Source organism: Canis aureus, chromosome 9 (assembly GCF_053574225.1).
Source record: "Canis aureus isolate CA01 chromosome 9, VMU_Caureus_v.1.0, whole genome shotgun sequence".
NCBI lineage: Eukaryota > Metazoa > Chordata > Mammalia > Carnivora > Canidae > Canis > Canis aureus.
Window position 1 is genome coordinate 47,919,160 of NC_135619.1, and position 21,310 is coordinate 47,940,469.

General features: G+C 44.3%; 2 protein-coding genes across 19 annotated transcripts in view; one reads left to right on the forward strand and one right to left on the reverse strand.

The window, feature by feature from the left end:
* The window catches only part of LOC144320837 (uncharacterized), a 41,273-nt gene extending 27,036 nt beyond the window's left edge, over positions 1-14,237 (reverse strand). Inside the window, exons 1-4 of one of the 8 annotated variants that reach the window (XR_013386473.1) lie at positions 14,031-14,237; positions 12,446-12,928; positions 10,132-10,193; positions 9,599-9,716 (exon numbers count right to left, since the gene is read on the reverse strand). The gene's annotated coding sequence lies outside the window, so the exon portion shown is untranslated. Of the gene's footprint in view, positions 1-9,598; positions 9,717-10,131; positions 10,194-12,445; positions 13,123-14,030 lie in introns of those variants that run through there. The other 7 variants (XR_013386468.1, XR_013386470.1, XR_013386466.1 and 4 more) reach the window with 7 other exon arrangements.
* PCNX1 (pecanex 1) overlaps positions 13,636-21,310 on the forward strand; it is a 163,706-nt gene continuing 156,031 nt past the window's right edge. For 8 of the 11 annotated variants that reach the window (XM_077909819.1, XM_077909821.1, XM_077909816.1 and 5 more), the window contains exon 1: positions 13,637-13,804. In XM_077909819.1, coding sequence (XP_077765945.1) covers positions 13,652-13,804 — 153 coding nt within the window. In that variant the 5' untranslated portion in view covers positions 13,637-13,651. Of the gene's footprint in view, positions 13,805-21,310 lie in introns of all 11 variants that reach the window. The other 3 variants (XM_077909812.1, XM_077909815.1, XM_077909813.1) reach the window with 1 other exon arrangement.

Consider the following 21,310-nt stretch of genomic DNA (forward strand, 5'->3'; position numbering starts at 1 on the left):
TGTCTCTGTCTCTCTCTCCTCTCTCTCTCTCTATCATAAATAAATAAATAAATCTTTAAAAAAAAATAAAATTTTCTCCCTGGATAAAACTATGAGCTAAGTCAGAAGACAAACGGCAAATTGGATGGAAATATTTGCAGCTCTAATGCAGACCAAAGACTAATTTCTTTTATCATAGGAGCTCCTACAAATCAGAAAGCAAAAGACCAATGGTGCAATACAAACATGGGCAAAGAATAAGAACAGGCCAGGCCTGGAAGAGCAAGAAATGGCTCTGAGGCACATGAGAGTGGCTTAGCCTCACTCATAATAGAAGAGATTCAAATTAAAATTATGCTGAGATAATAGGGGCGCCTGGGTGGCTCAGTTAAATGTCTGCCTTCAGTTCAGGTCATGATCTTGGGCTCCTGGGATTGAGGCAGGGACAGGCTCTCTGCTTCTGGGTCTCCATCTTCCTCCCCCCTCCCCCCTGATAGTGCTCTCTTTCTTTTTCTCAAATAAATAAAATCTTTAAAAAAAATTATATTAACAATGTTCAGTGATCAGATTACCAAAAATCCCAAAGTCTGATTACATGCTCTTTTGGTAAGGGTGCTCTGAAACAGGCACTTTCATGCCTTGCCAGTGGCAGTATAAATAGGTGTAGTAGTAGGTAGGGCAATTTGGTATTAACTCCACTTTTAGGAATTTATGCTTTAGATATTTCCCAAATATGCACAATGAAATATATATGATATCATTCATCATAGCTGTATTTTAAAGGTGAAACATTATTAGCCACCTAAATGTCCCTGCATGGGTATTAAATAAATTGTGGTATATTCATACAGTATAATACAATGCAGTGAGAGAAGAATGGCAAAGCTCTTTAGGTGCTGATACAGTAATCTCCAGTATAAATCGCTCAGAAAAAAAAAAGGTGCAGTACAGTGTTTATAGAATGCTATACTTTGTGTACAATGAGAGCTTATATGTATATACTCTTGATTTTTTCCTTGTATATACATAAAATATCTCTATGTGGCTGGGGATCAGCAATAGAAAGGATATTTATTGTATATACTTTTTGTTTGGTTTTGTTTTTTCTTAAATATTGAACTATGTGAAGGTATCACCTAATAAAACTTTAAAAAATGAAATACTAGGGGACACCTGGGTGGCTCAATGGTTGAGCATCTGCCTTCAACTCAGGTCTTGATCCTGGAGTCTCAGGATAGAGTTCCACATGGGACTCCCTGCATGGATGGAGCCTGCTTCTCCCTCTGCCTATGTCTCTGCCTCTCTCTCTGTGTCTCTCATGAATGAATGAATAAAAAATCTTAAGAAAAATAAAAATGAAATACTAAACAATAACAAGCCAAAATTTGCTGATTAATTAAACACAATTAATTTTATTAATAAATTAAATAAATAAATGGCCAAGTTTCTAAACCCATGTGTAGTTGTCCATCTGGTTAGTCTGCATTCATTCCTCTGATTCTTAACATAATCCAGTTTTTATTTAGGGATCTACTGCTCTCAGTGTATGCCTTGTGTCTCAGTCCACACCTGGGATTGGCTGGTCTAACAGCAACTCCATTCTCATGGCCAGTAACTGGTTCAGGAACCCTGGCCAAAGTCAGTGTCTAGCATTGCCCTGAGAACAGGACTTGACTCAAGAATGCTAGAGGCTCTTGGGAAAGAAGTTTCCTTGCTCCCAGATAAACTGCACACAGATGGATAGCATTTCTAGGTAAAACCAGTAACTGCTAACAGCCATGTTGCTCCATGAAGGGAGCAGCCTTAGGTGAAAGCCAACCCAGAAAGGAGGTCATCTCAGGGTACTGCAGAGACGGAGATCCAGGGCCAGTAAATTAAACTGCCCTTGAAGCCACCCTACCTCCTGGACTTATAGTTTTATGAAGCAATACTTTTCCTTATTGTTTACGTGAGTTCAAATTGAATTTTCTGTTACTTGAGGCTGTAGGCTAATACCCATGTCGCACAGAGGAATGTTTCCAAGAATCTAAGTGAAACACATGGGGAAGTCAGAAGGAAAAAATGCCTCCTGAAGTTTCTCAGACTTAGCAAACTGCCAAGGCACATGGCATGTGTTGACATAAAAACTTTCCCAATCAGGCTCTGAACTCCGATTAGAATATGGTACAGAAGTAGTTGGGGAGGGGGGAGGGATGGAATGAAGAGACAGTGTAGGATACCAAGATTTTCAGTGGTTGTGGCTGGGTAGGGGTCTACTGGGTAAGTTTTAGCTCCTTTTTCTATATTTTCTCTGGTAAAAAAAAATGCTAAAAAAATTTTTTTTTTGAAGATGATGAAAAACTAAAATAGCAGCCAAAAAGGCCGCTTGGAAGCAGATTGGTAGAGAGGCTGTTAATGTCAGGTTTTCAAAATACAAGCCTGAGAGCTAAATAAATAAATAAATGCTTGTAAAAAGCTTTTCATAAATTAGAAATTAGGAAGTTTAAGAACTCCTAGTAACCTGAGGCTATCAGGAGTAAGGGATTTAAAGCAAACAAAACCCCAAAAGCAAATTTAGATCACAGCTGCAATATTTACAGCAGAGGTCATCTTGAGACACTAATTTTCACAAATACTTTTGAGGTGTTGTGTTTCTAATCACTCCTCCTCAGGACTTTGTTTTCATTTTCTGGTGCTTCACATTGGCTGAGGGTCACTACAGGACTCAGGTTGGGAGGTGTTAGCATCTCCTGGAAGTGGATGATAGGAAGTTTCTTTCCTTCTTAATCCACTGACAACCTTTGAGTAGTGGAAGAGGAGGACTCCATAAAGATGACCAAGTCTAGGATAATCAGGGAAGGAGGTGAGAGGAAACCAGGAAGAGAGAGTGATGACCCAGGAGCAAAACGTTTAAACAGAGTAGGGACTGAAAAGTACCTGCTGGACTTCGCAACTAGGAAATCACAGGTGACTCGAGCTCAAGCGTAGCAGAGTCAAATTCAAGCAGGTGAAGAGCATCCTTCCACTCTTTTTTTTTTTTTTTTTAAGATTTATTTAACAATTTGAGAGAGAGAGTTCACAAGCAGGAGGGGCAGAGGGAGAAGGACAGGGAGAGAAGCTGACTCTCCATTGAGTATGGAGCCCTACTCAGGGCTCAACACTGGGCTCAACTTGGGCTCAATCTCAGGACACTGAGATCATGACCTGGGCTGAAATCAAGAGTCAAACGCTTAAGGGACTGAGCCACCCAGGCGCCCCCATCGTTCCACTCTTAATAAACTTGGCTGGAAAGGAGAGGAGAAAGAAGGTGGATGTTGGAGCACACAGAAGGCTTGCAGAGGAGAGTGCTTGTTTGTAGCCTGAAGAAAAGAATCAGTAGAGAGAGAATGCTTTTTGTGCCCAAGGAGCCAAGGTTAACAGATTGAGTATGGTTCAGAGACTGTAGGAGAGGGGTCTAGAGAGTACAGATAGAATTCCTTAGGCAGAGTGACACCTGTTCCACTCAGAGAAGAAAAAAAAAGAGAAGGAAAGATGGATGAGTGTGTAGATAAATAAAGTAGAAGGGCAAGAAATTGAGAGATGCCAATCTAATATCCTCTATTTTCTTTGTGCTATGGGAGCAAGAGGGGTATATGAGAACATTGGTGAGCTTTTATTTTATTTTTTTTTTATTTTTTAAAGATTTTATTTATTTATTCATGAGACACACACACACACACACACACACACACACAGAGGCAGAGACACAGGCAGAGGGAGAAGCAGGCTCCATGCAGGGAGCCTGACGTGGGACTCCATCCTGGGTCTCCAGGATCATGTCCCATTGGTGAGCTTTTAAAAATTGTGATGAGGCAGGGCACCTGGGTAGCTCAGTGGTTGAGCATCTGCCTTTGGCTCAGGTTGTGATCCCAGGGTCCTGGGATGGAGTTCCACATCGGGTTCCCTGCATGGAGCCTGCTTCTCCCTCTGCCTGTGTCTCTGCCTGTGTCTCTGCCTCTCTCTGTGTCTCTCATGAAAAAATAAAATCTTAAAAAAAAAAAGTCACTACAAGGGACGAAACAGATACTAAGAACCAAAGAATGTCAGGAAAAATCCAGGTAGCAGCTGAGATTAGAACTTGGGAATTTAGCCTGTGTGCTGAAGGTAGAAAAGGCAGATCCATCCTGGATTGTGGTTTTAGTGAATGGCAAGTGAGGGAGGGGAAGGAGTGACAAGAGCACTGGTCTTGGAGTCATCGAATTATAAAATCCTGAGACCTACGCTAGGTAAGGAAGTGAGAGCAAGAGAGGTGGTGGCAGTAGAGAGGTCAGGAGAAAGAAAAGAAGGAAGGAATTAAAAAAAAAAAAAAAAAAAAGGAAAAGTTAGGGACAGTGGTTCTCTATCCTGGCTTATGGAATAAGGTGCTTAAAAATGCAGATCTCTCAGCCCCAAGTGAGAGATTTCAATTTAGTAAGGCTTGAATATAACCTAGGGATCTGGGATTATTTTCCAACTTATTAATTACTCTTTAAAAATGGGTAACGTGAACATGACATAAAATTTATAAAGTACAAATGATACACAAGAAAAAGTAAATCTTTCTCTCACCCCTGTGGCAACTCCTGCTGCCATTGTCTCAGATGTTCTGTTAGGCACAGTCAATACATAAGTCCATACAAAATATGGATAGCATATTATAATACTTCCTACACTTTTTTTCCACTTTGCCATATATCTTAAAGAGCAATCCATTCTATTAAAAGCTCATTCAATGTAGGGGTGCCTGGCTGGCTCACTCAGTGGAGCATGCAACTCTTGATCTTGGAATCATGGGTTTGAGCCCCACATCAGGTGTAGAGATTATTTAAATAAATAAAACTATTTTAAAAAAGACTATTTGTTCATTTATGAGGGACACAGAGAAAGGCAGAGATATAGGCAGAGGGGAGAAGCAGGCTCCCTGAGGGGAGCCCGATGTGGGATTTGATCCCAGGACCCTGGGATCATGACTTGAGCTGAAGGTAGATGCTTAACCACTGAGCCACCCTGGTGTCCCAAATAAACATTTCTTTAAAAAGCTCCTTCAGGGATCCCTGGGTGGCTCAGCGGTTTAGCGCCTGCCTTTGGCCCAGGGCGTGATCCTGGAGTCCTGGGATTGAGTCCTGCATCGGGCTCCTGGCATGGAGCCTGCTTCTCCCTCCTCCTGTGTCTCTGCCTCTCTCTCTCTCTATCAAAAATAAATAAATATTAAAAAAAAAATAAAAGCTCCTTCAATGTTCTATTGGCTGCTTGGAATTCCATCTTTTAATAACAAAAGATGGAAAATAATAGATGCTTATATTAACTCTCTATTTTAGGGATTCCCAACCCTGGAGGAGTTTTTCAGTACCCTGTATATAGATGTATCAGAATTTGGAATTCTATGTTCTTAATAGATTGTGATGGAGGAGGGGATTCACGCACTACACATTGAAAAATATTTGTCACAGGATGTGAGAGCATAATGAGTTTAAAAGATGGAAATACTGGGGATCCCTGGGTGGCGCAGCGGTTTGGTGCCTGCCTTTGGCCCAGGGCGCGGTCCTGGAGACCCGGGATCGAATCCCACATCGGGCTCCCGGTGCATGGAGCCTGCTTCTCCCTCTGCCTGTGTCTCTGCCTCTCTCTCTCTCTCACTGTGTGCCTATCATAAATAAATAAAAGTTTAAAAAAAAAAATAAAAGATGGAAATACTGAGAAAGAGAGTGAGAAAACTGGATGGACTGGGAGTTTTTACTTTGCATCATGATCTCTACTGATTTATTTGGGAGATTTTATACTGAAGAGATCACTCCCCCAGAGTGATGCGCAAATATACTATTTGTGCATAATTAGGAAATGGTTATATATATTAACAGATGCTGAATCCTGGTGACAATAGGCAAAGTAAAAACAAAAATAAAAGACAAAAACCAAAAACCAAACCAAAGGAAAAAACAAAACTCATAAGAAACACATTCCCATATGCTGTCAAGTTTTCCATAAAGAAAGCTGTGAAAAATCTCCAAGGGAAGGATCTTTTTATTACATCATTGTTTATTTTTGCATTAGAAAAAGTAACTGAGGGGTGTCTGGCTGGCTCAGTCAGTAGAACATGTGACTTTTGATCTCAGGGTCATAAGTTCAAGCCCCACATTGGGCGTGGCACCTCCTTAAAAAATAATAAATAAAAAGCAATCGGAACTAACTGCAATGAGTTTGCAACATTGAATTCTCCAGGATTCTTCAATTCTGCTTGGATTTCACTTCTTTTGTTGTTTCTTCATGAGAGATACAAAGAGAGAGGCAGAGACATAGGCAGAGGGAGAAACAGGCTCTCTGTAGGGAGCCTGATGTAGAACTTGATTCCAGGATCCTGGGATCACAACGGGAGCCAAAGACAGACACTCAACCACTGAGCCACCCAGGCATCCCTGCTTGGATTTCTTGAGCTGGGGCTAGGACACATTTAGAAAGCAGAAAACTCTGGATTGAAACACAGGTTGATTCATGATATTCTACTACAACACCACTTTGCACCAAGAAATGTTCTTAGTGCTCCATGCCAGAAGGGCCAGACATCTAGCTTCCAGAAGTGAAGCTCTCATTTCTGCATTACTACAGGCAGGTGCTCTGGATGACACTGGTAGCTACTAATCAGGTGAGCTCTTCAGAGAATCACCCAGCTAGATCACTTGGCCCAATAGGTCTTGCCAGAATTATGCTACCGTGGCTGAGACAGAAAGGTAAGCAAGGTGTTTAATATGGTACAGCTAAATGCATCAGACATCTGCTGGCATAGAAGAATCCTTTAAGGTGAAAAAAGATGGGAAATAATACATGTGTTTCTAATTCAGGGATTCCCAGCATTTGAGGAGTTTTACAATATCTTACACACTTCCCCTTTCCTTTCACTGCCCTGCCTCAAGAGTGTTGTATGTGAGCTTAAGAAAAGTGAATTGGGGGGGGAGCTCGGGTGGCTCAGCCTTCAGCCCAGGGCATGATCCTGGAGACCCGGGATCGAGTCCCACGTCAGGCTCCTTGCATGTAGCCTGCTTCTCCCTCCGCCTGTGTTGTGTCTTTGCCTCTGTCTCTCTCTCTCTGTGTCTCTCATGAATAAATAAATAAAATCTTAAAAAAAAGAAAAGAAAAGTGAATTGGGATTTTGAGATATAACAGAAGATACCCTCAAGATGACACAAAACCATAGCAAGAATTAAGGAACTAGTTACTGTCAATCAAAACATTTTCTAAAGTACTCCTCATATGGAATCGGCATTTAAAAATCCCAATAGAGGGGCACCTGGCTTGCTCAGTCAGATCATGACTCTTGATCTCAGAGTGGTGAGGTCAAGCCCCATGGTGGCAATGGAGATTACTTAAATAAATGAGTAAAAAAAACTTTTAAAAAAAGTTTTAAAAAACCCAGTAGATTGAGTTGAGATTTCCCAGAAGGATGAGCTACTTTACTTATTTAACTACACATTCATTATATTTTATAATTATATAATGGAGGATTTGGGAAGTTCCCCTCCCCTGCTTTGACATTTACTTTCCTGATGTGATAAAAAGTGGTATATAGCAAATAACTATAAAGAGAACCAAGGAAGGATTCAAGGGCTCTTCCCTTCTCTTCCAAATTATCCTCATCTTTATTCCAGACTCCTTCTGAGATGGCAATAATGTTTTTGAATGTTGAAGAATTACCAAATGAAACCTAAAATAGACAAGATCTTTAATGAAAAAGTCATTGTATTAAAAAAAAAGGCGCGGGGGTGGGTGGGGGTGGGGGATCCCTGGGTGGCTCAGCAGTTTAGCGCCGCCTTCAGCCCAGGGCATGATCCTGGAGTCCCGGGATTGAGTCCTGCATCGGGCTCCCTGCATGGAGGCTGCTTCTCCCTTTGCCTGTGTCTCTGCTTCTCTCTTTCTCTCTCTCTCTCTCTCTCTGTCTCTCATGAATAAATACATTTAAAAAAAAAAGTCATTGCTTTCTGTAGTGGTTTATTTTTTCAACTTATATGGACGGAATGTCAATTGACTTTAACGGCTTTCTGCTAGGCATTATGGGACAGGCTGAGAAGTGCCTTGCCCTCAAGGAATGTACAGTTTGGTTGGAGGGATACAAAATAGCACCCATTTTAGTGCTAAATGAATGGAACATATGAGTGCTTTAGGCTATTCAAAAAATAGATGAACGGATTTGAAGTAGTCATAGTGGATTTTAGTAGGCAGATGGAGGAGTAAGTTTTTCTAGGTAAGGCAAATGTGTCAGTAGGAGCACAGAGGCAGAAATAAATAAATGGATGGCCTGGTAAATAAAATTAAATAGGTATGCTGATATTTGCCAGTAAAATGGCTTATGCTTGGGAGTAGTGGGAGTTATGTTAGAGAAGACAGTATGATTCCCTTGTTGGGGACCTTGAATGCCTGGCTAAGGAGTATGCCCTGGGTACTGTAGGCACATGAAAAGAATTGAAAGCTTCTGAGAAGAGGAGGGGCACAGAAAAAGTGGATTAGGGGGATTAATTTGTTGGTGGAATGTAGAATGATTTTTGAAGAGAGACTGGAGGCAATAGAGGCTATTTGGTATGAGTTGATGAGGGTATTCACCAGGATGGTTGATCGGCTTTGCGAAGGAAGGATTATGCAGGAGAGACTGCAGGAAACTAGACCGTGGGGGAAGGTATATTAGGTTTCAAGTCTGAGCTAGTTGGAAAATAGTGGTTTCACTAAGAGAAATAAATAAAAAGGGCTGGTTTGGGTTGAGGGAGAAAACAAGGATAACTGCTGCATTTAGGTTGTTGGCAGGACGTGGGCTGTAATGTCCAAAGTACATAATTATTGCCGTATAAACTGACCAGAACTGCCAGTTTGTTCACCTCTTCTTCAAGGTGGGCTTGGGTGGGGGTTATTAGAAAGCTTTGCACAAGGGTGCCTGGGTAGCTCAGTCAGATAAGCGTCTACCTTTGGCTCAGGTGACCATCCTGGAGTCCCAGGATCAAGCCCTGTGGTTGGCTGCCTGCTCAGTAGGGAGTCTGCTTCTCCCTTTCCCTCTGCCCCTCGCCCTGCTCATTCTCTCTCTTCTCTATCAAATAAATAAAATCTTTTTTTTTTTTTTAAAGGCGGCTTTGCACACTCAGCTTTGTTCCTTTAAGGCAGGAGGGGAATACCTGCTGTTAGAGCATTCCCAGTCCTCAAGGGGCCCATGAAGTAGTGAGGAAGTATAATCTTAATAGAATTAGCTGAAAGATGAGCAAATGTCAGGCGGTGGTTTCGTAGTATGTCATTGCTGCTAACTTTGACATGCTAAGTGTAACATTATTAATAGCTTTTATGCAGGGCTCAGAGGACTAACACTTAGCAAATTAGATTCTTTAGTTTTTGTCCTGTTCTTCTATTTTAAGGTATATTATCTTTGGGCAAACCATTTAACCTCTCAGTGCCTTGGCTTTCTGTCTATTAAATAGAAATCTTATTGTGGCAGCATTCATAAACATTTCGAAAGCTACAGATAAAAAGCATTGTAGGGTTCTCCCCTTTGGTCCCCAGTCCAAAGACTGAGTCAGTCTTTCCAAAAGGTCATCCATTTTGCTGAATTCTTTCAAGTGCTAACTTAATTAGCATTTTTCTAAAATGCACTTACCAATCCAGAGCCGAAAAAACGTAGTCCATAGCTGCTTTTTCTACCTTCGGGGCCTGCTTATTCTGTTCACCCCCTTTTACTCAGTGGTTGGTATCACTGGACTCACATCTCTAGGCTCCTGGATCATTCCCAGCCATATTAGAAGGAAATTAGAGTTCTGTATTAACTCTATGGAACCTCAAAACAAGGCAACTGTGATCAATGTGAAATTGGGTCTCAGTTCTAGGCATTAAATTCCTGCTTTGTTTCTAAGTCTCCCTCTGGGGATCCCTGGGTGGCGCAGCGGTTTGGCGCCTGCCTTTGGCCCAGGGCGCGATCCTGGAGACCCGGGATCGAATCCCACATCGGGCTCCCTGTGCATGGAGCCTGCTTCTCCCTCTGCCTGTGTCTCTGCGCCTCTCTCTCTCTCTGTGACTATCATAAATAAATAAAAATTAAAAAAAAATTTTCTAAGTCTCCCTCTGTCTATCAGATCTGCCCTTTGGATACTTGTGATTTAGCCCTGAGCCCAAGACCTTGCCCTGCAAACTTACCCAGCACATTATCTCAAGGACCTGAATTCTTTCATCAGTTCCATAGGGAGAGGAATCCAGACCTGGAAGACAGCACTGAAGCGGAGGCTTTGCTACAAGCAACATATTTTCTTAATGCTTGCCATGATTTCCTCATTTTTGTCTGCTCCTGGACTTCCCAAGGTTGTGTTCCAGCTGCCCACTGGCTTATAACATTTGCATTCTCTGTGTTGAACCAGCCTCGTGTTGGCTGCCTTCCTGGCTACTACCCATTCCACACCCTCCAGATACTGTCTTCTGGCTGCTTGCTCATCACGCCAGCTGGGTCTGCCTCCGATTCCATGAGGTATCTAGATCTGGTCTCCACTTCTTCCAGTCTACCTCACCCTTATTACAGTTAATCCTTTTACATTAAACTAAAGCAGATATTTGCTGGTGTGGAAACTGATGTGGTATTGGAATTTTATCCTTGTTTACATCTTTGTTTGGGTGGAAGAGCTTGGGGATCACTTCCAAAACCTGCTCAGAGAGCTTTCCTGTCTCTTCTAGGTGGAACAAATGAATCCTTGACAATACCTTGTGTTTAAGACCAAGCCTCAAGGCCACTATTTTATTTTTTTGTTTTTTTTTTTAAAGATTTTGTTTATTTATTCATGAGAGATACACACATACACACAGAGGCAGAGACACAGGCAGAGGGAGAAGCAGGCTCCATGCAGGGAGCCTGACACGGGACTCGATCCCAGGACTCCAGGATCACATCCTGGGCTGAAGGCGGCGCTAAACCGCTGAGCCACCCAGCTGCCCAAGGCCACTATTTTAATTGTAAAGTTACATTATTTAAACTTGATCGTGCTTTCAGACATACTCATATATATATATATATATTTTTAAGATTTTTATTTACTTTTTATGAGAGAGAGAGCACATGCACAGGCACATTGGAGCAGAGGAGGAGGGCAGAGGAAGAAGCAGATTCCCTGCTGAGCAGGGAGCCCCATGTGGAACTCATCCAGGACCCGGGACCCTGGGATCATGACCCTAGCTGAAGGCAGAGGCTTTACCCACTGAGACATCCAGGGACCCTAGACATACTCACATATTTAAGTATATTTTGGCCAGTGTTTACTCGTGTCTCACAATTTGAAGGTACTCGGAATCTGATGGCTTTGTGGTTATAAGGAAATAAACTAATCAAGGCCGGGGATAGTTTTCTACAATGGTATTTTCAACCTTTAAGGTACATTGGAGGGGCACCTGGGTAGATCAGTGGTTGAGCATTTGCTTTCAGCTCAGGTCATGATCCTGGGGCCTAGGATGGAGTCCTGCATCAGGTTCCCCACAGGGAGCCTGCTTCTCCCTCTATGTCTGCCTCTCTCAGTGTCTCTTGTGAATAAATAACCTTAAAAAAAAAAAAAAAGGAACATTGGAATCTTCTGAAGGGCTTGTTAAAACAGATTGCTAGGTCCCACATCTGGAGTTGCACTGGAGTGGTGCCTGAGAATTTGCATTTCTAACAAAGTTCTCAGGTGATGTTGACGCAATTGCTCCTGGTACTACACCTTGAGAACAACTGGTCATAACGTTTAAACTGGCACTGGTAACCAAAAGCTGCCGAGCAGCGCGTTGATCAGTTCAAATTCTTGTCTGAATGGGTAAGGTAGGGAGGATGCTAAGAAATTAACTAACTCCAGTCAGTGCAGTTAGAATGACTGTTGGTTTCAGAGGTCTTCTCAGCCACTATTACTTACGAGAACGTGTGCAATCACTTACTTCCTCTGCACTTCGGTTTCCTCAGCCATAAGATAAAAGCCTCTATGCTGCCCTTACCTGAGTGGTGCATGGGTCAAATGAAAAGAGTCTGAAAACGTTTGCGTTGTAAAGTGGGATGGCACTGGGAGGCACTGCATGGTTTTCCAATACCCTTTTTAAAATAGCACCAATTTCTTTTGGCTTTATAGGTTTTTTTTTTTTCTTCTTTCCATTAATTAATAGCAGCTTTCATCCAGGAAGATAGAATACTTTTATTGACATAATAAACTCAAACTTCAAAAGGAGAAAAAAAGGAATTTCATTCGATGAGATCAGACATGCCTTATAAACATGACAAAGAGCCAGCAACGATTGCCAGTCTTTACAGCAGTATTAAAAAGAGAACCGCGAGACACTAACTGTGACTTGGGGTGGAGTCACAGTTAATCTTTCGAGGCTGTTTAGATTGGTCCATTCATAAAGACAGCTACATGACAGCGCCTTAAGATATAAAATCACCGTGTAAAATGCTAAACCGGTCTACCCCATCCTGTTACATGTCTCGAAGTTGGCATTCATTTACCTGTCTTTGGGAGCAGTACATCCCTCCGATCCTGGCGATTCTGGCGATGCTAGGTTTCTCACCCTCCCTCCAAGGCCCAAGCCAATACGGTTCTTGTTCTCCGTCAGATTGGGCACACTTGTCACTTTTCGTTAGTCACCAGCTGTGTCGGATTCTCCCGGGCCTTCCAGAAGCATCGCAGATATTAGGCTCGCCGTCCCCAGGTGTTTTGTGAAACCCCACAAAAGGTCAGGGGTCAGCCAGTGAGGCTGCTGATCAAGGTCGGCCAGGGAGGATGCTGATCAAGGTTCACAAAAGGTCAGGGGTCAGCCAGGGAGGTCAGCCAGGGAGGATGTGCTGATCAAGGTTCACAAAAGGTCAGGGGTCAGCCAGGGAGGATGCTGATCAAGGTTCACAAAAGGTCAGGGGTCAGCCAGGGAGGATGCGGATCAAGTTTCACAAAAGGTCAGAGGTCAGCCAGGGAGGTCAGCCAGGGAGGATGTGCTGATCAAGGTTCACAAAAGATCAGGGGTCAGCCAGGGAGGATGCGGATCAAGGTTCTCAGGACAGGGTTCGAGCTGTCCCGGGGTTGGGGGCCGGTCAGGGCACGCGGCAGGCTGGTTTACTCGACTCAGAAAGGAGCGTCCCCGCCCCCTCCCCTCCCCCTCCCCCTCCCCCCTCCCGCCGCCCCGTGCGGTCCGCGCGCGCTTCTCCAGGGCGCCGGCAGGAGGCGCTCGCGGGGGCCGAGGCGCTGCGCGCACCCGCGGGGGGGGGAGGGGCTGGAGAGGAGGGGCTGGAGGGGGCGCGGCCTGCTCTGGCTCGGTCGCGGGCGCGCGGCTTCCCTGTCCTCCCGGCCCCGGGCTGGTGTCCGGCGGGGGTCGCGGCGGCGGCGGCGGCGGCGGCGGCGGGCCGCGGGGCCCTGGCTCCGGCGCCCGGTGTTAGGAGACAAGATGGCGGCGGCGCTGTGGAGGCTGGTCTCCTCCTCTCCTCCGCTGTCCTCCGCCCCGCCGCTCGCCGCCTCCTCGGTCTCCTCCTCCTCCTCCTCCTCCTCCTCCTGCAGCAGCCCTAGCGACCGCCGGAGCTCCGGAGGGGGATAGACGGGGCAGCTGCGGGCTCCCGCTCCGCGAGGCCGAGCTGGGGCCGGGGCGGGGACGGGGCCGGGGCCGGGGCCGGGGCCGGGGCCGGGGACGGCGGCGGGCGCGGCGGCGGCGGCGGCGGCGGGTGGGGATGGGGTCGCAGACGCTGCAGATCCTCCGGCAGGGGGTGTGGGCCGCGCTCAGCGGGGGCTGGTACTACGACCCGCACCAGGCCACCTTCGTCAACGCGCTGCACCTCTACCTGTGGCTCTTTCTGCTCGGCCTGCCCTTCACCCTCTACATGGTGAGTGTGGGGGCGGGGAGGGCGCGGGCCGGGGAGCGCCGCGCGGGGCTCCGGAGTCCGGCGGCCGCTCGAGCCTGCGGGGTCCGGGCCGGGGTCGCGCACGCGCCCTCGCTGCCTCCCCTCCCCTCCCCTCCCCCCCCCCGCGGGGCCCGCCGCCCACCCGCTCCCACGCTCCCTGCCCACGCTCCCCTCGGGAGGGTGACGGCCCGCAGCAGCCCCCACCTACCTGGCGCCCCCGCGGGCCCCACCCTGTTACGGGGCGGTGGTGGCGGGGGGGGGTCTTGAACCCGCAGCCCCTCCAGCCCCTCCAGCCCCTCCAGCCCGTCCGGCCGGGGAGCGGGGAGCGGGGAGCGGGATGCGGAGCCCAGCGCGGCTCCCGGCCCTCCAGGTTGTGGCAGGCGCCGCGCACTCCTGCCGCTCCCGAGGCCCGCCGCGCTCCTCCTGCGCCCCGTCCCCGGCGGCGCCCGGGCAGCCCTGCCCTGTCCCCCCGGCCCCCCCGCCCCTCGCCTGCCCTCCGCCGCGTGCGGGGCCCCGGGGCCCGGGGGGCGTGCATGCTCGGCTCGGCCCGGCCTCGGGAGGACTGGCGGGGGCGGGGGCGGGGGTGCGGGTGCGAATCCTGCCTCCTAACCCTCCTGCCTCGAAAACGCACTGGGGTTTGTTTTCTTGTTTGTTTGTTGTTTGTTTTCTTCCCGCTGGTTCTTTTCTGCTGGGCTGTGCGGGCAGTGGCTGCTGTGTTTGCAGGCCAGCTTGGGGGGCCGGGGGGGGGGTGGTGATACGGGGAATCTGGCTGGCATTTCAGATTTGTTTGGATTGGTTCAAGGCCGTGTACTGATAGGAAAAAAGGAAGTCCTGCCTGTTGCTGAATCCAGCACGATCCGCTTCTCCCAATGATCTACGTTTTTACGCTGTATTTTCAGTGGAAGTTGTACGCACATTTTTTTTTTTTTTGACACATTAGGTTAGGGTGGGGCATTCGGGGATGTGGAAGAAAGAGGATACTTAGACGTCGGTTAATTATTTTTTTTATTTTTTTAAGCTTCAATTAAGTTTTTTAAGTAACCGCAAGGGAGGAAAGGATGATCACTTTTTTTATTTTAGGAGAATTCCTTCTAATTTGTTTCTGTTACCTTGGTGGTTCTTCATGGAGCTATATAGTAAGGGGGCTGGATTAGAAAGTCTGGGAGTACGCCTAACAAGTGCCAACGTGAGGATGCCCAGTGCTTTCCCGTGTGCAGCTCCTTTTCACCGATTGGCAGGAAAAGTGCCAGCTTGGGGGAAGATGTGCGAAATTTCACATTCTCAAGCAGATTTTAGTTTTTCATTAAACTTGTTTGGAAGGGACTTCTTGCTGGAGGTAAAAAAAAAAAAAAAAAAAAAAAAGACATTTAAGAAAATGCTGATGACTGATGACTTTTTTTTTTTTTTTTTAGGGGACTTGTTCAGTCTTGTCCCATTCTGAAAATTTATCATGAAGTGTTAAAGTTTTCAATTAGTTCTGGCTTAGGTGGTTCTGTTTGCACTGCTCTACCTTCCAGGAACATGACATCATTAAGGAACAGGTTAATTACTTCGGGTGTAAGAATCCTCAGGCTGTCCCAGAGCTTTCATAGCAGATTTCTCTTAAATCTAGGAGGATTGTAAATTTAAAAGCGCAACTAGTACTTGATATGTCAGGATTACTCGCTGTGTGGTGGTGTAAGGTTTCCTTGCAAGCACGTGAACTGTGTTACTGGCTAAGTCCTTGTGTAATTAGCAAACATTACTAAGGGAAATTAGAGCAAATAGAAAGCAATACATCGAGTTTACTGTTTCATTTTGGGAGTTCATTCAGTTAAATTTAATTCACAAATATTTGAGGGTCTACTATGTACTGGACGATTTGCTAGATTCTAGGAAAATTGCCTCTCTGACTTTTCTTGTCTCAGTTAATGCCAAGTCTGCTCTTCCTAATCCTTTAAAATATCTCCTTGATTCATCTTCCTCTCCTTTCACATCCAGTTCATCAAATCTTGTGGTTTCTCTTTTCAAAACCTAACTAAAATCTAGCTAATCATTATCACTCGTTTGTTTCAACCCACCATTATGGCTTCCCTGGATTATTGCAGGATTTTAATGAGATTCACTTCTTTTATTCTTTATTCTCTATTTCTCTTAGCAAAGTCTGAGTGATTCTTTAAAACAAGTCAGATCGGGGATCCCCTGGGTGGCTCAGCGGTTTAGCGCCTGCCTTTGGCCCAGGGTGCCATCCTGGAGTCCTGGGATCGAATCCCGCATCGGGCTCCCAGTGTGGAGCCTGCTTCTCCCTCTGCCTGTGTCTCTGCCTCTCTCTCTTTCTCTCTCTCTCTCTCTGTCTATCATAAATAAATAAATAAATAAATCTTTAAAATAAATTAAAACAAGTCAGATCACGGCACTCTTCTGCTTTCAGAGCCTCCCCTGCCATGTGTGTCTATTATGCCCCCTTCCTTGTCTTAGAATCTTTCCCACATAGTAGCTAATGTTTCTGCCTCAGGGCTTTGGCACTTGCTGCCCGCACCCCCCAGCAACCCTCCACCCCCAGGTATCTATGTGACTTGCTCCATTTACTCAGATTTTAGTTTTATATGAGGCTCTCCCTGATAACCCTATGTAACATAGCAACCCTCCAGCTCCTACAATATTTTCTAGCTCTTCTTCACTCCTTTTTTTAAATCCCTTATCACTATAATTGTGTGTGTGTGTGTGTGTATATATATATATATATATATGTATATATATTAGTATCTCTGTCTCATTGGAGTATTAGCTCTGAGGAGGGCGGAGACTTTATTTGGTTCACTGCTCTGTTGTCGCAAAGACCTAGATCAGTTCCAGGCACATAGTAACTACTCAGATACTGACTGATTGGAAATGTGTAAGACAGGTTTTGCCTTCAAAGGCAAAACTTTGCCACTGTAGCTTGGGGGTAAGGAACAATTTATAAGCATTAGAACTGTTAGGAAAAGGTAAGTACAGAGTGACCCTGAATTTATAGTCAGGACTGATTCTAGTCTAGGGGCAGTCAGCAAAGATGATCTGTCAACATTTTCATTTATTTTTTTATTTTATTTTTTTTAAATCTACGATAGTCTCACACACACACACACACACACACACACACAGAGAGGCAGAGACACAGGCAGAGGGAGAAGCAGGCTCCACGCACCGGGAGCCCGACGTGGGACTCGATCCCGGGTCTCCAGGATCACGCCCTGGGCCAAAGGCAGGCGCTGAACCGCTGCGCCACCCAGGGATCCCCATTTTCATTTATTTTTAAAAGATTTTATTCGTCTAAGAGAGCACGAGCAGGGGCGAGGAGTGGCAGAGGGAGAAGCAGACTTCTTGCTGAGCAGGGAGCTACATGGGACTTGATCCCAGGATGCCAGGATCATGACCTGAGCTGAAGGCAGATGCTTAACCAACTAAGCCACCCAGGCGCCCCTGATTTGTCAACATTTTCAGAAACATTACTACTTCTAGTACACTATTGAGGCAGAGAGTTGGAAGCATACACTTGAGGCAAAATCCAACATTCCATGTAAAAAATAAAATCTCTGACAGTTATAGATTATTATTATTTTTTAGAAGATTTTATTTATTTATTCATGAGAGATACAGATTGTGAGAGGCAGAGACACAGGCAGAGGGAGAAGTAGGCTCCCTACAAGGAGCCCGATGTGGGACTTGATCCTGGATCCTGGGATCAAGACATGAGTTGAAGGTAGATGCTCAACCGCTGAGCCACCCAGGTGCCCCTATAGATTATTAATTGTATGTTCTTCCCATAATAACTGTCAAGGATAGTGACTATGAAGTGTATAGGTTCTTTATTCCAAATGCTGTGTTCTCATTTTACTGAGGACACCTGAGGTCAGCCGTACGTATGACTTGTTTTGTGACCTTCGGCAGAGAAATTGCCGGTAGCCACTGTATAGGTAGTGTTTGTTCTTAAATTAAAGACACACAGCCTGTGAAGAGGTAGTATGTTAGGTAGAGTCTTGGCGCTTTTTCTATAGGAATAAAATGCTTTTGCTATTAGTAGCTTTTGTGAATACTTTGAAAGGTAGAATTTATAGTTTCTGCAATTATAAAACATTTGAGTAGTGAAGTAATTTTTTCCTTCTTACTTTCACTGTCCCTTCTGTTTCTCGTAGGGCACTCACCCCATTTTTTTCTTGCTATACAGTTGACCCTTGAACAACATGGCAGTTAGGGGCACCAACCTTCACTCAATTGAAAATTCCACCTGCAACTTTTGACTCCCCCCCCAAAACTTGGCTACTAACAAGGCTACTGTTGACTGTACATAAACAGTCAAGTAATACACATTTTAAATATGTATTGTATACTGTGTTATCATCAAGTGAGCTAGAGAAAAGAGTGTTAAAATCATAAGAGAGAATAGGGATCCCTGGGTGTCTCAGTGGTTTGGTGCCTGCCTTTGGCCCAGGGCGCGATCCTGGAGTCCCAGGATCGAGTCCCACGTCGGGCTCCCAGCATGGAGTCTGCTTCTCCCTCCTCCTGTGTGTCTGCCTCTCTCTCTCTCTCTCTCTCTGTGTGTCTATCATAAATAAATAAATAAATACATCTTAAAAAAAAAAAGAAAAACATAAGAGAGAATAAATACATTTATCGTTCTGTGCTGTATTATCAAGAAAAATCTGCCTGTTAGTGGACCTGTGTACTTCAAGCCTGTGTTGTTCAAGGGTCAACTGTAATCATTTTTGCACATGACATGTGACAGATGGTAAGCTTTGTAGTCATGAGGTTTGTGGTATATTTGTGTTGTGGAAAGCAGATTGGAATTGGTGTTATTTTTGATTTGTGAATTTTGGCTCTTCTTGATTACAAGTTCTTTGGGCAGGACTACCTTTCTGAACCTTGATTTACTCATTTGTGAGTATTTCGTGTATATTTTGTAAGCAAATATTTATGAAGTTAAAAATTATTCACCTTCAGAATGGTCTTCAGTAAATGTCATTAGAAAGAATGGCTAATTAGAACAGTGTTTCCTCTATAATGCAGAATGACTGGAGTAGATTAGATAACTGTCAATTTATTAGTCAAACCATTTTCTTATTGCTTATTGCTTTTTTCAGAGTTCTTTCCCCTAGGTGATGAACTATATAACATTAAAATCTATTTACATAAGTGGTTCTCAGACTCCATTTGAAGTCAGAATCACTTGAATTGTTAAAAATGTGCATGTGCACATGGTCATTCTGATGCAGAATATCTGGATGGTGGCTCTATTGTTTGTATTTTATAGACATCCAGGTCAGTTTAAGGAACTTGACTGATATGCCCCTAAATCCCATCCCCTAACCTAAGTCTAGCTGCCTAATCATCATATCCTCTTGGCTGTCCCACAAGCATCTCAGAGATACCATGTCTGAGAGACACCTAACTCTAGGAAACGAACAAGGGGTGGTGGAAAGGGAGGTGGGTGGGGGGGTTGGGGTGACTGGGTGATGGGCACTGAGGGGAGCACTTGGCGGGATGAGCACTGGGTATTATGCTATATGTTGGCAAATTGAACTCCAATAAAAAAAAAAAAAAAGATACTATATCTACATTGTTCCTGATTCCCTGCTAAACCTTCCCCATACCACCATGACCAAACTTGTTTTACTCTTTGTCACCTTAATGGCACCATCCTGTATATAGTTGCTTGTACTGTCTCCCTCCCCCTTGCCTTATGAGCAAATCTTACCAATTCTACTGTCAGAATATCTCAGACCTTTCCACTTCCTAGTTCACACTGTTTTTTTTTCTCTTTTGTCTGTATTACTACTTTAGCTTCTATTCTTGCCCTTTACAACTCTTTCTCCACAAAGTAGAAGGTGTCCATCTGTTTGTGTCCTTCCCCCCCCTTTTTAAAAAATATTTTATTTTATTTATTCATAGAGACACAGAGAGAGAGAGAGAGGCAGAGACACAGGCAGAGGGAGAAGCAGGCTCTATGCAGGGAGCCTGACATGGGACTTGATCCCGGTCCAGGATCACACCTCGGGCTGCAGGCGGCACTAAACCGCTGCGCCACCGGAGCTGCCAGTCCTTCCCCCAATTTAATACCCTTCAATGATCTTCTTTTATACTTAGAATGAAATCCAACATTCTTACTAAGGCCTCGCTGAAACTAATTCTACCTTTGTCTTCAATTTGTGCCATAGTTACATCACTGGACTTTTGGTTACTTCAACCAACTGAACTTCTCTTCCTTTTGGGCCTTTTTACGTGCTATGACTTCTGAAGGGATACTCTTCCCTCTGCTGTTTGCAAAGCTGGCTAGTGCTTGGTCATTAGAGCTGGGCTTAAATATCCTCTCCTCAGAGAGGTCTATCCTGATAACCATAAGTGGGTTCTCTCTCTTTTCCCCAATTCCATCTTGTAACTTTCTTTCATAGTTCTAATCATAAACACATACTTAGATATTTGTTTGTTTACTTATTTGCTGTCTCTAATACCCCTCCCCTACCAATATTTTGTAGGTTCTCTGAGGGCTGGGATCATGTGATTTATTTGGCATTGTATGTCCAGTGTCTGTTCTCATGCTTGGCTGATAAAAGCTTTGATAAATATTTGTTGAAGGAATTTTTTTTACAATATATGTGAACCTTCCTTAGACTTCTCAATGTAAATGATAGAGAATATTTGGGGATAGGGAATTACTGTGGTAGACTGTATTATATGGTATAGTTACATCTTACTTGGGGGTAGGTTCAGTGTGCAAGACAAAAATTAAATATAGAATTATTAAAAAATCAAATGTAGAATGACTCTTGAAAAGTCCTTAAATCACTAAAGTGTAGTGTATATATATATAGATTTTCTGTATATGCAACTTCATAAACATCGATACATATATATAGTAATATGTACTATATAAAATCTATGGAAAGATTATAGTCAGAAAATAACTTACCCATATCAAATTTATGAAGTATTCAATTTTTTCTTGTAGGTTATTTTATTGTATTTTCTGTAGCTGATCTTTATCATCTATAGAATGATATACCCTTTATTAGTAAGGATTTCTCTGAGGCCCTCATGTCATTTTCTTTTGCAAAGATTTAAAAATATTTTAAAGATCAATATAAACAAGATTTTGTTATGATTAGAAGACTAAAACAATTTTCATAGTTATGTTTCCTAAGAAGTTTTTATTTATTTTATTTTTTTATTTTTTTTAAATTATTTTTTATTTTTTATTTATGATAGAGAGAGAGAGGCAGAGACACAAGCAGGCTCCATGCACCGGGAGCCCGATGTGGGATTCGATCCCGGGTCTCCAGGATCGCGCCCTGGGCCAAAGGCAGGCGCCAAACCGCTGCGCCACCCAGGGATCCCCCCTAAGAAGTTTTTAGTTAGGAAAGTTATTGTATTATAAATTAGCAATTAAACATGGTTATTATTTTCTGAGTCCTTTAGGAAAAAATTGATGAATATTTGGCTGTTTTGACCTATATCCTGTGCCTTTTCATACCA